At 40.9% G+C, this 15,486-nt stretch overlaps 1 protein-coding gene across 1 annotated transcript in view; it reads right to left on the minus strand.

Annotated features, from left to right (window-relative positions):
• LOC126183191 (proto-oncogene tyrosine-protein kinase ROS) overlaps positions 1 to 15,486 on the minus strand; it is a 597,756-nt gene that overhangs the window by 149,994 nt on the left and 432,276 nt on the right. The window contains exons 11-14 of the mRNA XM_049924934.1: positions 14,467 to 14,783; positions 12,143 to 12,462; positions 5,250 to 5,450; positions 4,969 to 5,158 (exon numbers count right to left, since the gene is read on the minus strand). Of these exons, the coding sequence (XP_049780891.1) occupies positions 4,969 to 5,158; positions 5,250 to 5,450; positions 12,143 to 12,462; positions 14,467 to 14,783 (1,028 nt within the window). The remainder of the gene's footprint in view (positions 1 to 4,968; positions 5,159 to 5,249; positions 5,451 to 12,142; positions 12,463 to 14,466; positions 14,784 to 15,486) is intronic.

The raw sequence follows: 15,486 nt of genomic DNA on the forward strand, positions 1-15,486 counted from the left end.
AAAATGAGATCACAACAGCTGCAAAAGTCACTGCAAAACACGAATCCTGTCAACAACAAAACAACATACACGGAAATCCATGAGCAGGAAAATGCAGAGTGAGCATGAATATCAAAACCACTCATCAGTGATGCAAATGTCATAACTTGGACACACAACATAAACAAGAATATTAGTACAACTTTATTAGACTGTGGCATGTATGCCGATCACAATAACATAAAATGAACACAATAAGATAAGACAAATGCATGCAAGCAGTAATAACATGATAACTGAGGTTGAGCATAGCATGGCAGGGTTTAAATAGGCACTGGCCCATAGCAGGCTCTATCTGAAGTTCCCAGGATTGCTCTTTTGTGATGCACTCTCACAGATGACAACACTCTGCTACCACACATGGCTTTTAAGTGTGTGCACATTACTTCATCCCTCTTCCCTTGGGGAACAGCTCAGATTTGTGAGATGTCCATGGCATCTTCCTCTGTGAGGCTCTGACTGAGATGATGTGCTGATACTGGGGCATATTGTCAGAAGTACTCAGGGCATAGGCAGCGTCGCAGTCCGCCTTCTTATGTCAACCCATATGGCGGGATGTGTGAAGTCAGTGCGAGCTCCATATCCACATCAGGTCCAGGGCTTGGTGGTGGTGGTGCCCCCACAGTTGGTGGTTGAGATGGAGGAGATGGCTCCAGTGTGGCTGCATTGGTAATGGTAGCGGTATTGGAGAAGCTGTGCCAGGTTCATCCACTGGTGATGGGGACCCCTCAAATGTTGTAGCAGGGACCCAGCTGCATCAGGTGATTCATCAAGCGGCACAGACATGTGTGGCAAAATTGATGTCTCGGTCAGGATTGTATAGTTGACCTAGCGCAGGTGGAACTGGTCGTAATGACATGCATAAAGGCCCTCCTCCATACACATGTCATAGAGACAGTGGCTGCAGCACTGGGAGATGACAGCGGGAATTCACTGTGGGCAACAAATAAACCTGCATTCCCAGAAGGACACCACTGGGCTTAAAATGGGATGACAGCCATAGGGTTGGCACCCCAGTCCAGGCCACAGGAGATGCAGGAGCATCCAGGATTGTTTCCCATGGAGTAGATCAGCAGGACTGTTGTTTGTTGCCAAACAGCATGAACTGATAAGAAGACAGAAATTGATCCAAGGCAATGTCAGATAGCAATTGAATCACATACTTCTTCATTTGCATTTTGAATATTCAAACTAACCTTTTCGCCTCACCATTGAACTGCTGATGGAACATCAGGGCAAAAACAAGGTGAATCCCGTGGGCGTTGCATAAGGAGGGAAAATCCTGAGACACAAACCGAGGACTGTTATCAGAGACCAACATTGCCGGAAGCCCTTTGATGGAAAAATATTTCGACAGGACTGCCACGGCGGCAGAGGACAAAGCTGATGGGCAATGAACAACATATAGGAACCGAGAGAATGCGTCAATTACTATTAGTCAGTATGCATTAAGAAAAGGGCCCGTGAAACTGATGTGCAGACGGCCCCAGGCCTGCGAAGGTTGTGGCCATGGGGACAACATTGCCTGCAGGGCAGCTTGCTGTAATGTGCATTGAGAACATGACGTTACCAAATGAGTGATTTCGGCATCCAAACCAAAAAATGACAGCCCCCCCCCCCCCCCCCAGTGATTGGCGTGTACCAATAGCAGGATCTCAGGATGGGAACCACTACAGAAGGAGCTGAAAAGACCGTATCAAGGAATAGAACACCATCATGACAGAGAAATGATGCCGAAACACATAGTAGTTATGGAAGGGGTCAGATTCCCACAATGGAGGCTCCTCAGGCCAGCCATGTTGCACACAATGAATCACTTTCCATAATATCAGATCAATAGCATTAGCCTGCATTACCTGAGCACTATTGATTGGAAAACCATCGAAAGTTCATTGGGCACATGCATCAACATAGAAACAGAGTAACTACTCCCAATCAAAAACTGGGCCTCTACCAGCTGGAAGACAGGACAGCATTAGCATGTTTAGCCATGGGGAGAAGAGAATCTCATAGTTGTATTGAGAGAGGAACAGCGCCAACATTGAAGGCAATGTGCTGGTCTGTCTGGCAATGACGTTGAGGAGTTAAACAGCAAAATTAATGACCTGTGACCCAAGATGAGATGGAATTTTACACCACACAGGAAAACATAAAACTTCTTTAAGGCATAAACAATGGTGAGGGCTTCCTTCTCTATTTGTGAATATTTAGTCTGAGCCACATTAAGTGTCTTTGACATGTATGCAACAGGTTGCTTGGAGCCATCAGAATATTTATGAGCTAATATCACTCCCAGCCCAAGCTGGGACACACCTGTTGCCAATACTATCCAGCACGTCCTGATATTCTTCATTCAAATGCTGGGTCTGTGCTTGCATATTGTCACAGTAGTTTATGAAGCATTGTTTTGCAAACCACACAGAAATGATATATTCCTTACCAGAATTTAATTTTTTATTTATTTACATTTCTTTCTGTGTATAGTTGTCACATGATAACTATTCCAAATGCCATATTGTTTACAAAGGTATAGTAAATATCATTATATGTGTACAAAAAAAAAAGAATTCTTTTGGTCAGTACAGACATTTATATGAAAACATTTTAATGCTGTTTTAAACTGATACCCAGTATGAGCTCTTTTGGATTCTGGCAATATGTTGTAACTCACTGACATATGTTACTTTTAATTTGGTTCTTTGTCTGTAAAAACTGTGCTTATTTCTTTTGTTGAGGTTATACACATCACAACATTTGTACATGTCACTATGGTGGCTGGAAAAAAATATGATAAGTCACTATATACACAATGAGTATACAGTGAGTTATTTATTTTTGACAAGAGCATCACAACAGGTCTCTGTGTATTTGCCTAACAGTTCTCTTTTGTAGCACCAGCATTCTGTTCAATTGCACATCAGTGGCATACATCCACAGCTCTATCCCATAACTTGTAAATGGGAAAACTGTCCCACAGTATCCTGTTTTCAGCATTTTATTACACTCAGTTTTGGACAGTTGGCTAAGCAAATGCAATGACTGCTTATTCTCCTGCATACAAAGTTAACATGGATTTTCTATCAAAGATTGTCATCCAGGTACATCCCAGTCTCCTTTGCCTGTACTTGAAATTCCACAAATATTTTCTACACATCTGTGGTGTGAGTCACCTGCTTCCTGTGATTTTGTAATGCAGAGTTCCAGGCCTTGGTTACTAAATATTTAGTCACTTTTGATGCACCACGTGATAAAAAAATGTTACACATCTGTGGTGTGAGTCACCTGCTTCCTGTGATTTTGTAATGCAGAGTTCCAGGCCTTGGTTACTAAATATTTAGTCACTTTTGATGCACCACGTGATAAAAAAATGTTACATATTCCTCACTGTCCCTATAAAACAGCTCAAAGCTGTCATAGCATAAGCAATTATATGAGAATTAGAAGACTGTAAAATATCATTTACATACACAAGAAAAAGAAATGGTCCCAGTATTGCAGTACTGTTTCAGTCATAGACTGAATGTTGATTTTTCTCACTCCATTTTGATAATTTATATCTGTGCATTGTTTATGGCTTTTTAGGTACATGGACAGGGGTTCAAGAGATGTGTGTGCGATACTGCATTGTATGCTCTCAGTTTCTGCAAAAGGTGTGCATGTTTGACCACATCAAAAGATTTTTTTGAGATCTAAAACTATGCCCACACTATTCTTTCCTTTTGGCAGATACCTACAGACTTATGCAAAAACTCTTAGGCAAATTGTGGTGTTGCAGCCATTTCAAAATCCATGTTGAGGTTTTGCAAGGAAATTGTTTTCTGTGAAAAATGCACTAAGCTGTACCAGCACCACTGACTCAAAAATCCTTCCTCCTTTGATCTTTTTTTTATGTATTGGGCTAAAAACGATCCTCTTCAGAACACTGGGAAACACGTACCTTGTCTGATGCTGCAACTGTTGAGGTATGTAATTAGTTGAAACACAAAATTTGTGCAGTTTTTAATTACTGTGCTTGAAAAACCATCCCAACAACTTGAGCAGTATCTGGATAAAACACAAACATAGTACAGTGTTATCTTGGCAGATAGGCTTTGTTCCTCTGAGGCTGGTATTAATATCATAATTAAAGCAGTGAGTATTGGTGTTAAAAAGTAAAACTGTCCTCAACCCAAAGGTTAGTTTGAGTACCACAGTGCTTTACTACAACGTCCTATTGGAGATGGTATGCCATTGCCTTCCTCTAATCTGCCAACTGACATACTCAGCCATTTTTTAATACTTTTAATGAATATCAATACACATTACCATTCACTGTACTAAAGAGGAAAGGTTAGCAGTCATTGAATGTATAACAGATGGTTGTAGCATGACAGAAACCTACTCAAGGTATCACCAGATACACTATGTCTGCATATTCTGCTATTTGTCAGCTTAGAGCTTTTAAAATAGAAGCTGTCAGTCACTACACAGAGTATTACTAAGTTCCCACTAAACTCTCTGAGTCATATTCTGTTTATACCAGATATCTGTTTCACAGAAATTCATGACCAGAAACAATGTTTTGTGCTACAGGATCAAATAATGTAGTCCACTCTCCCCTGTAACTGGGTAAAAGAGTAATGGTATTCACTGTAATGTTGTTAATTATTACATACAGAACTATCTAATATGGTAACAGTGACCAATACTAAAGGGCAAACAAAACATATAACATTCACATTTAATACTGTACACTTAACACCCCCTTTGTCATATGCCAGCTTCACTGGGTTTATAACAGCAGTTATCACAGGGAACTGTCAGCAACTAAACTGTTTACACTGCCAACACACTACACAAAGGGATACATCATTACTTATTTTAATTACAGAGACTATACATGGATTGTATCCTACACTAATAACAGCAGCATAAGAATACAGGGAATACCTTGTTTTCCAGAAAAGAGTTCTGCAGGATAATACGAATGCCTGTCTTCACCATTGAGCCTGGAACATTCAACAGAATGACCTGTTGACCAATAAATGTATGCATGAACAGAATCAATATTTAGCTCCTTTGCTACTGTAAGAATTCGTAATGGTTCCTGGTGAGTACCATTCAGGTTTCCTCTAATGATCTGAAATATAATGTATGCATTGTCACATATTAATGATATCTTTGCCAAACCTTGTTGCTTAAAACGAATACAGTGACTCTCTAACACTTACCAACTGCTGTTTAGGACTGGACCAATATAACTTTTTTCCCAACCAGTCTACAGCAATACTCCCAACGGAATCAATTTCTTTTATTTTTCCTCTCTTATGACTTGTTAAATTGAACCAATAAACATGAGTTGTATTTGTAACTAAGTACAGTTTATCATCATACCAAGCAATGTCTGTGATGTGATATTCACCATGTTCATCCTGAAACCATGAAAAAGTTTTAAACACTGTAAATCATGCAAAAAATAATTCTATAAAAATAGAAGACATGTATGTGAAGTAGTATATCTTTTATATTTTTCTACTAGTGAAGGGAGTAAAGATAACCACTCGCTGTATAGTTGAGGTGATGCATGGTTGACAGGCACATAAAAACATTTGATCGAAATGTTGCTGAGCTTTCAGACAATGTCCTTCTTCAGAGCTAGTTGATAAAGGTGTTGTAGCACCTAGACATCATAGTCTAATGGGTCAATGTAGCCATGCCTTTCTATGTGTGTGTTTTGTATTAGTTAACTATGAAGAAGTACGATGTTCAAAAGCTGAGGATTGTTTTCAGAGTTGTTTGTGTGTCCATTAATCACTCAGTGTTTCAGTTATATGGTAAGTCATTACCTTCATGCCTTGCATTATTTACACTCCACCAACAACTGTCTAGTATGTTATATTGTTCCTGCTCTGTATAGTTACTTTGCTTCACAGTGGAATTCTAATCACACAGTACACATAATACCACTAGAATACACACTATGATTCATAAATGGAAGATTGTTAGGATCAGTTTCTTATAGTAAATCAAATACATGCATCAAAAAAAGTTTTGCATCATCTCGGGTCAGAGAGTTCTGGAACCTATACAGAAAACTGGAATCTACATCTAGATCTACATGATTACTCTGCAATTCACATTTAAGTGCTTGGCAGAGAGTTCATCGAACCACAATCATACTATCTCTCTACCATTCCACTCCTGAACAGCGTGCAGGAAAAACGAACACCTAAACCTTTCTGTTCGAGCTCTGATTTCTCTTATTTTATTTTGATGATCATTCCTACCTATGTAGGCTGGGCTCAACAAAACATTTTCACATTTGGAAGAGAAAGTTGGTGACTGAAATTTCGTAAATAGATCTCACCGCGTCGGAAAACGTCTTTGCTTTAATGACTTCCATCCCACCTCGCGTATCATATCTACCACACTCTCTCCCCTATTACGTGATAATACAAAACGAGCTGCCCATTTTTGCACCCTTTCGATGTCCTCCGTCAATCCCACCTGGTAAGGATCCCACACCGCGTAGCAATATTCTAACAGAGGACGAACGAGTGTAGTGTAAGCTGTCTCTTTAGTGGACTTGTTGCATCTTCTAAGTGTCCTGCCAATGAAATGCAACCTTTGGCTCGCCTTCCCCACAATTTTATCTATGTGGTCTTTTCAACTGAAGTTGTTTGTAATTTTAACACCCAGGTACTTAGTTGAATTGACAGCCTTGAGAATTGTACTATTTATCGAGTGATCAAATTCCAATGGATTTCTTTTGGAACTCATGTGGATCACCTCACACTTTTCGTTATTTAGCGTCAACTACCACCTTCCACACCATACAGCAATCTTTTCTAAATCGCTTTGCTACTGATACTGGTCTTCGGATGAACTTACTAGATGGTAAATTACAGCATCATCTGCGAACAACCTAAGAGAACTGCTCAGATTGTCACCCATCATTTATATAGATCAGAAACAGCAGAGGTCCCAGGACACTTCCCTGGGGAACACCTGATATCACTTCAGTTTTACTCGATGATTTGCCATCTATTACAACGAACTGTGACCTTCCTGACAGGAAATCACGAATCCAGTCGCACAACTGAGAAGATACCCCTTAGGCCCGCAGCTTGATTAGAAGTCGCTTGTGAGGAAATCTAGAAATACGGAATCAACTTGAGATCCTCTGTTGATAACGGCCATTACTTTGTGCGAATAAAGAGCTAGCTGTGTTGCACAAGAACGATGTTTTCTGAAACCATGTTGATTACGTATCAATAGATCATTCCCTTCGATGTGATTCATAATGTTTGAATACAGTATATGCTCCAAAACCCTACTGCAAACCGACGTCAACAGTATAGGTCTGTAGTTCGATGGATTACTCCTACTACCCTTCTTAAACACTGGTGCGACCTGCGCAATTTTCCAATCTGTAGGTACAGATCTATCAGTGCGCGAGCGGTTGTATATGATTGCTAAGTAGGGAGCTATTGTATCAGCGTAATCTGAAAGGAACCTAATCGGTATACAATCTAGACCTGAACACTTGCCCGTATCAAGCTATTTGAGTTGCTTCGCAGCCCCTAAGGTATCTACATCTAAGAAACTCATGCTAGCAGCTGTTCGTGTTTCAAATTCTGGAATATTCCAGCCGTCTTCCCTGGTGAAGGAATTTTGGAAAACTGCGTTCAATAACTCTGCTTTAGCGGCACAGCCGTCGGTAACAGTACCATCGGCACTGCGCAGTGAGGGTATTGACTGCGTCTTGCCGCTTGTGTGCTTTACATATGACCAGAATTTCTTCAGATTTTCTACCAAATTTCCAAATTTCAAGACAATGTTTCATTGTGGAAGCTATTAAAGGCATCTCGCATTGAAATCCGTGCCAAATTTCGCGTGTCTGTAAATTTTAGCCAATCTTCGGGATTTCGTGTTCTTCTGAACTTCGCATGCTTTTTCCGTTGCCTCTGCAACAGCGTTCGGACCTGTTCTGTGTGCCATGGGGGATCAGTTCCATCTCTTACCAATTTATGAGGTATGAATCTCTCAATTGCTGTTGCTACTATATCTTTGAATTTGAGCCACATCTCGTCTACATTTGCATAGTCAGTTCAGAAGGAATGGAGATTGTCTCTTAGGAAGGCTTCTAGTGACACTTTATCCACTTTTTTAAATAAAATTATTTTGTGTTTGTTTCTGGTGGATTTGGAAGAAATGGTATTGAGCCTAGCTACAACGACCTTGTGATCACTAATCCCTGTATCAGTCACGATGCTCTCTATTAGCTCTGAATTGTTTGTGGCTAAGAGGTCAAGTGTGTTTTCGCAACCATTTACAATTCGCGTGGGTTCGTGGACTAACTGCTCGAAATAATTTTCGGAGAAAGCATTTAGCACAATCTCGGAAGATGTTTTCTGCCTACCACCGGTTTTGAACAAGTATTTTTGCCAACATATCAAGGGAAGGTTGAAGTCCCCACCAACTATAACTGTATGAGTGGGGTATTTATTTGTTACGAGACTCAAATTTTCTCTGAACTGTTCAGCAACTATATCATCGGAGTCTGGGGGTCGGTAGAAGGAGCCAATTATTAACTTAGTTCGGCTGTTAAGTATAACCTCCACCCATACCAATTCGCACGGAGTATCTACTTCGACTTCACTACAAGATAAACCACTACTGACAGACACAAACACTCCACCACCAATTCTGCCTAATCTATCTTTCCTGAACACCAACTGAGACTTCATAAAAACTTCTGTAGAACTTATTTTAGGCTTTAGCCAGCTTTCTGTACCTATAACAATTTCAGCTTCTGTGCTTTCTATTAGCGCTTGAAGCTCAGGGACTTTCCCAGCACAACTACAACAATTTACAACTACAATTCTGACTATTCCTTGATCCAAGCACGTCCTGTATTTGCCATGCACCCTTTGAGATTGCAGCCCACCCCGTACTTTCCCAAGGCCTTCTACACTAAAATACCGCCCAATCCACACCACACAGCCTCCGCTACCCGTGTAGCCGCCAGCTGAGTGTAGTGAACTCCTGACCTATTCAGCAGAACCCGAATCCCCACCACCCTCTGGCACAAGTCAAGGAATCTGCAGCCAACACGGTAGCAAAACCGTCTGAGCCTCTGATTGAGACCCTCCACCCGGCTCTGCACCAAAGGTCTGCAGTCGGTTCTGTCAATGATGCTGCAGATGGTGAGCTCTGCCTTCATCTCATAAGCAAGACTGGCAGCCTTCACCAAATCAGATAGCTGCTGGAATCCAGAGAGAATTTCCTCAGATACAAAGCGACACACATCATTAGTGCCGACATGTGCCACCACCTGCAGCTGGCTGCACCCTGTGCTCTTCATGGCATCCAGAAGGACCCTTTCCACATCAGGAATGACTCCACCTGGAATGCACACGGGATGCACACTGGATTTCTTCCCCTCCTTAGCCGCCATATCCCTAAGGGGCCCCATTACGTGCCTAACATTGGAGCTCCCAACTACCAATAAGCCCACCCTCTGTGATTGCCCGGACCTTGAAGGCTGAGAATCATCCTCTGAAACAGGGCAGGCAGCTGCATCTGGCTCAGCCAGAGACAGTACCTGAAACCTGTTTGTCAGACACACCGGGGAGGCTTTCTGATCAGCCTCCGGGGACATCTTTCGCTGCCTGCCATGCCTTGGAACGACCTCCCAATCAACCACAGGCGAAGGCTCAGCCCCACTGCAGGCAGCAACCGGGGCAACCACAGTGGCAGACCGATCTGGGGACAGACGGGACGAGGTTGACATCCCCGTGATACCCAAGTCCGGCTCCCTACAGTGGTGCCCATTGGCGACCGAAGTCAGCGCCGCCTGCAGCTGTGAGCAAAGGGATGCCAACTCAACCCTCATCTGAACAGAGATCAACTAAACATCATTTCTGCCCTTTTTATTGCTCATGAAAACCGCACATTGCATGTTGTACCACCATACAGCGAGACCTTTAGAGGTGGTGGTCCAAACTGCCAAACACACCGATACCTCTAATACCCAGTAGCACATCCTCTGGCATTGATGCATACCAATATTCATTGTGGCATACTATCCACAAGTTCATTATGGCACTGTTGATCCAGATTGTCCCATTCCTCAATGGCTATTCGGCATAGATCCCTCAGAATGGTTGGTAGGGCACGTTGTCCATAAACAGCCCTTTTCAGTCTATCCCAGGCATCCAGAATGAGATTTTCACTCTGCAGTGGAGTGTGCGCTGATATGAAACTTCCTGACAGATTAAAACTGTGTGCCCAACCAAGACTCGAACTTGGTAGCTCAGATGGTAGAGCACTTGCCCGCGAAAGGCAAAGGTCGCAAGTTCGAGTCTCGGTCGGGCACACAGTTTTAATCTGCCAGGAAGTTACATATCAGTGCACACTCCGCTGCAGAGTGAAAATCTCATTCTGGAAACATCCCCCAGGCTGTGGCTAAGCCATGTCTCCGCAGTATCCTTTCTTTCAGGAGCGCTAGTTCTGCAAGGTTCGCAGGAGAGCTTCTGTAAAGTTTGGAAGATACTGGCAGAAGTAAAGCTGTGAGGACCAGGTGTGGGTTGTGCTTCGGTAGCTCAGATGGTAGAGCACTTGCCTGCGAAAGGCAAAGGTCCCGAGTTCGAGTCTCGGTCGGGCACACAGTTTCAATCTGCCAGGAAGTTTCTTATCCCAGGCATGTTTGATAGGGTACATGTCTGGAGAACATGCTGGCCACTCTAATCGAGTGATGTCATTATCCTGAAGGAAGTCATTCAGAAGATGTGCACGATCAGGGAATGAATTGTTGTCCATGAAGATGAACGCCTCACCAATATGCTGCCAATATGGTTGTACTATCAGTTGGAGTATGGTATTCATGTATCATACAGCTGTTACGGAGCCTTCCATGACCACCAGTGTCATACATCGGCCCCACATAATGCCACCCCTAAACAGCAGGGAACCTCCACCTTGTTGCACTCGCTGGACAGTGCATCTAAGGCATTCGGCCTGACCGGGTTGCCTCCAAACACATCTCCAACGATTGTCTGGGTGGAGACATATGTGACACTCATCGGTGAAGAGAATGCGATGCCAGTCCTGAGTGGTCCCTTCAGCATGTCATTGGGTCCATCTGTACTGTGCTCCATGGTGTCGGGGTTACAAAGGTGGACCTCATCATGGATGTCGGGAGCGAATTTGCGTATCATGCAGCCTATTGCGCAAAGTTTGAGTCATAACATTACGTCCTGTGGCTGCACAAAAAGCATTATTCAACATGGTGGTGTTGCCATCAGGGTTCCTCTGAGCCATAATATGTAGGTAGCGGTCATCCACTGCAGTAGTAGCTCTTGGGCGGCCCGAGCAAGGCATGTCATCAACAGTTCCTGTCTCTCTGTATCTCCTCCATGTCTGAAGAACATCACTTTGGTTCACTCTGTGATGCCTGGACACTTCCCTTGTTGAGAGTCCTTTCCGGCACAAAGTAACAATGTGGACACAATCAAACCGCGGTATTGACCACCTAGGCATGGCTGAACTACAGACAACACGAGCCGTGTGCCTTCTTCCTGGTGGAATGACTGGAACTGATCAGCTGTCGGACCCCCTCCATCTAATAGGCGCTGCTCATGCATGGTTGTTTACATCTTTGGGCAGGTTTAGTGACATCTCTCAACAGTCAGAGGGACTGTGTCTGTGATAACATGTCCACAGTCAATGTCTATCTTCAGGAGTTCTGGAAACCAGGGTGACGCAAAACATTTCTTGATGTGTGTAGATGATAATTTGTTGTAGCAAGAAACTATTATTTATTTGCTCTGTTTGAAGATTAAAAATTTACAGAACTGATGAGCTGCATTTTTCAATGAATTTTATTTGTTTATGGGTGGATGTCAAGTAGCTGAGTACAGGAAAGAGGTAGGGTTTCAAACACACAACTCCACTTAATCACAACTTGCTGGGAGACAATGATATAGATACAAAATTAGATTTGCAGCCACTGAAAATGTGTGATATGAACTTCTCCATATTGATAACACACATAAAGAAATAATAAATACAATGACTAAAGAAATCTTTTACTGTAAAAGAGCACTGAAGTAAGTTTTACCTTCAAATTTGATTTGTGTACCAAAGTCTCTACATTTTCACCCATAATATCTGATTTTAGCAATCCCTCTGCAGCAGACCAGATTACCGATGGGTATTTCCCGTCAGTGCGAGATTTCAGTGTCTTCCCTTTAAACTCTGATGACCAAGGACCTTTTCCAGCACTAGTGTAGGCTGCAGTTTTGATAATGTATTTGCTATTTCCCACTAAATTTTGAACAGTACAGGAAGTAGTGTTAATTCCTTGCTTGAATATTGTTACATTACGGACTACATCTTCAATATGGAGTTCATATGACCAGTTCTGCCATGCTCCTTTCCCTGTAAACAGCCATTGCAGAACAATGAAACATTTAGTTTTCTATTTTCCTCAGGGAAGGTAAAACTAGCACCACCTCTAAATAAAATACGAGTACAGAAAACATATATTTATCACTGTTCTCTTCAAGGATAACTTGTTACAGTGAATGAAATCATCTCAAACATAAAATATGGTGACAAAACAACAAAAATTTCTATACACCTATACAATTAAAATAGAAAATACAAAATTCTGTACTTTATTACACTCATTTTATGAGATGAACTTCTGTTAATCAGATAAAATTAAACTTGGTGCTTGACAGTTTGTGTTCCAGTAAAATAAACAAAAATTGAAACATATGAAAACATCTACATAAATTTCAAAGGATATCAAAATATTCCAGCTTTTGTGAAATGATTTCAGAGCAGTAGTGTAAATAGCTTTAAACAATTTAGTCAGTTCAATCAGGGGAGTCATAAATGTAGCTTACTGTTCACATGCTTGGTAGGTATATAACCAGGAATTTGAACATTACATCTGAGCTAAAATGATCAAGTTCATGCTTATTCTCTCACTGACTGCTCAGGTCCCCTACAATATGATGAACCCATTTTACTCATTTCTCTCAGGATTTTCCAATATCAGTTTGATATATGATAATGTTGTTTACCTATGAAAATCTTCCTTTCTTTGTCATATTTTAAGGAATGAAAAGAAAATGTTAAATACATTTTAAATTATCCAGAAGAAAAGCAATCACTTCAAACTAATATAAACTAAAAAATGGGGACACATTCCAAAGTCAAGCAGTTTAGCAGTTGTGGAACTGGTGTGGTAGCACATATGTTGGAATAATGAGATTGGCTGTTTACACAGCCAAGACTTGTCTCAGAGTACTTATGTAGTGCAACAGTGAACAAAAACACAACTGATAACTAGCATGCAGCAATGACCTGTTACAGTATGCAATTTGAAAGCTGTAACCAGACCAAAAACATAGGAAGCTGCAAGACTGATCAGTGCTCATTCCATGATCATTTGTACACCAGAAATATGAATCAGTTAAGGCAATGTGTCTCATGAACAAACTGTGATTCCCATTACCGGCTATAATGAAACAGGCTTGATCAGATCTGCATTAGATCCAAATGCAGTGTCATTTCCCAAAAAGAATTTTCACTCCCCAGCAGAATGTGTGCTGATTTGAAATTTCCTGCCACATAAAACTGTCTACCAGATCAGGAGTCAAACTTAGAACTTGTAGTGATCAACTTATGAGAATTTGCACATTAAAGGCAAGGTTCTTAGTTTGAGTCCTGGTTGGCACACAGAATTAAACTGCAGTGTTACTTAATCATGCTTGTAAATGAATTTCAGTTTTTCTACAAATTTGTTCTTGAAGAAAGAGACCTGGAACAATCCAGAATACATTACCACCTATTCAATATGCACAAGGTACAAGTGGACTTATTTGGGGTGGCTTTTCTCTGAGGAACTTAAAACATAAAGTGGCCAGCTTTGGCTTCAGATAACCATCCTATTTAACACTTGAAGAATATTATTATTGATGCCTGGCTAACCCTGTTCCTGTCTGTGAACTTTAGAAGAGTTGTAAAATGCTCTGACAAGACTATAATCATAGACATCAACAAAAATAGTTCCCAACAGAACATGGTCTCACCATGAGATTTGTATTGGTCTTCAGAGCAATTATATTAATTATTAGAGCTGAAGTGGAACATTTTCAGTTTGTATTACTGATATGTGAAAATGTTATTTTATTTCAATATTTTCATAGGTAAACTGTCTACTGACAATACAAATTCATTTATATTGGTACCACATGAAACAAAATTTACTTTATAATGCATATTTTACTTGCTTTCCTTAATTTACAACAAGTACATCATGACAATAATGTGATTTTTATGTGTGACACAATTTAATGGAGATACAGAAACACAGACTTCCTGTGAAGTTACTAACTGAAAAAAAAAAAAAAAAAATACAGACATATTTACCTTGTCCTCCAAGCAGATGTGGTGCCTGCCAGGACACTTTTGCAATATCTGTACCTAGAACGGCTTGAACATTTGTAGGTGGATTTACTGGAACTGGCATTGGTTGTGTAGATGGTAAGTCTACACAGACAGCAACATATCTGTGATCCACTTCAGGAAACGCAAAATGATAATAACTATTTGTCTCTCTATGATACTCTTCAGAAAATATTTGGACTCCATTGGTCCAGTAGAATAAGCCATTTGCCCGAGCAAGTGACACCACATCTTGAAACATTGGCTGTTGGGTGTTGTAGCGAAAATCGTACACTTCATGCCTATTGAACCAAAAATCTGTATCATATATTATGGCATAGAACATAACATTTTTAAATGGAATATTAGTGCCTTGAGAAAGTTTTAAAAAACATTGTTTAACAATCAGTGTGAGGAATCTGTGGACTTGTTATAGCAAATATCACCATAATTATTGCTGATAATGTGGCTACAGTTAGTTGGACCATTAGTGATTAACTGTTACTGCTTAACAATTCACACAAATATAAACAGACTTGAAGTAATGTAAAAGATAGTTTTGTATGCTGTTATCAAGACAGTCTGTGTGTGGTTTTTAGTCATTTTTCCTGGCTCATTTAAGCTAATGCTAGGCTAGTCACTAACCTTCACCTCAGAAAACACTATACACAAATAGTTAAAAGGTTATTTAAAACATTTACACATTATACAGACAGGTGGAGCATATGACTTATCTTTCTTACGTTAACTGAACAAGTGTGGTGACAGGAAAACCATAAAATAAATTTACCAAATGATGGAAACCAGTGGATGCTGTACTGTAGGATGCATGCTAGGAAAGGCTGAGTCATACTTCTGTAGTAAGGAACAGTGACTGATCAGTTTTCCTGAGAGAGAGAGAGAGAGAGAGAGAGAGAGAGAGAGAGAGAGCAACATGATCTGCAGGCATCCTAAATTAGCTCACATTTAAGTGATTTATTGATGAAATTGTCACCACACATCTAG

This window comes from Schistocerca cancellata, chromosome 4, assembly GCF_023864275.1.
Source record: "Schistocerca cancellata isolate TAMUIC-IGC-003103 chromosome 4, iqSchCanc2.1, whole genome shotgun sequence".
NCBI classification, from domain to species: domain Eukaryota; kingdom Metazoa; phylum Arthropoda; class Insecta; order Orthoptera; family Acrididae; genus Schistocerca; species Schistocerca cancellata.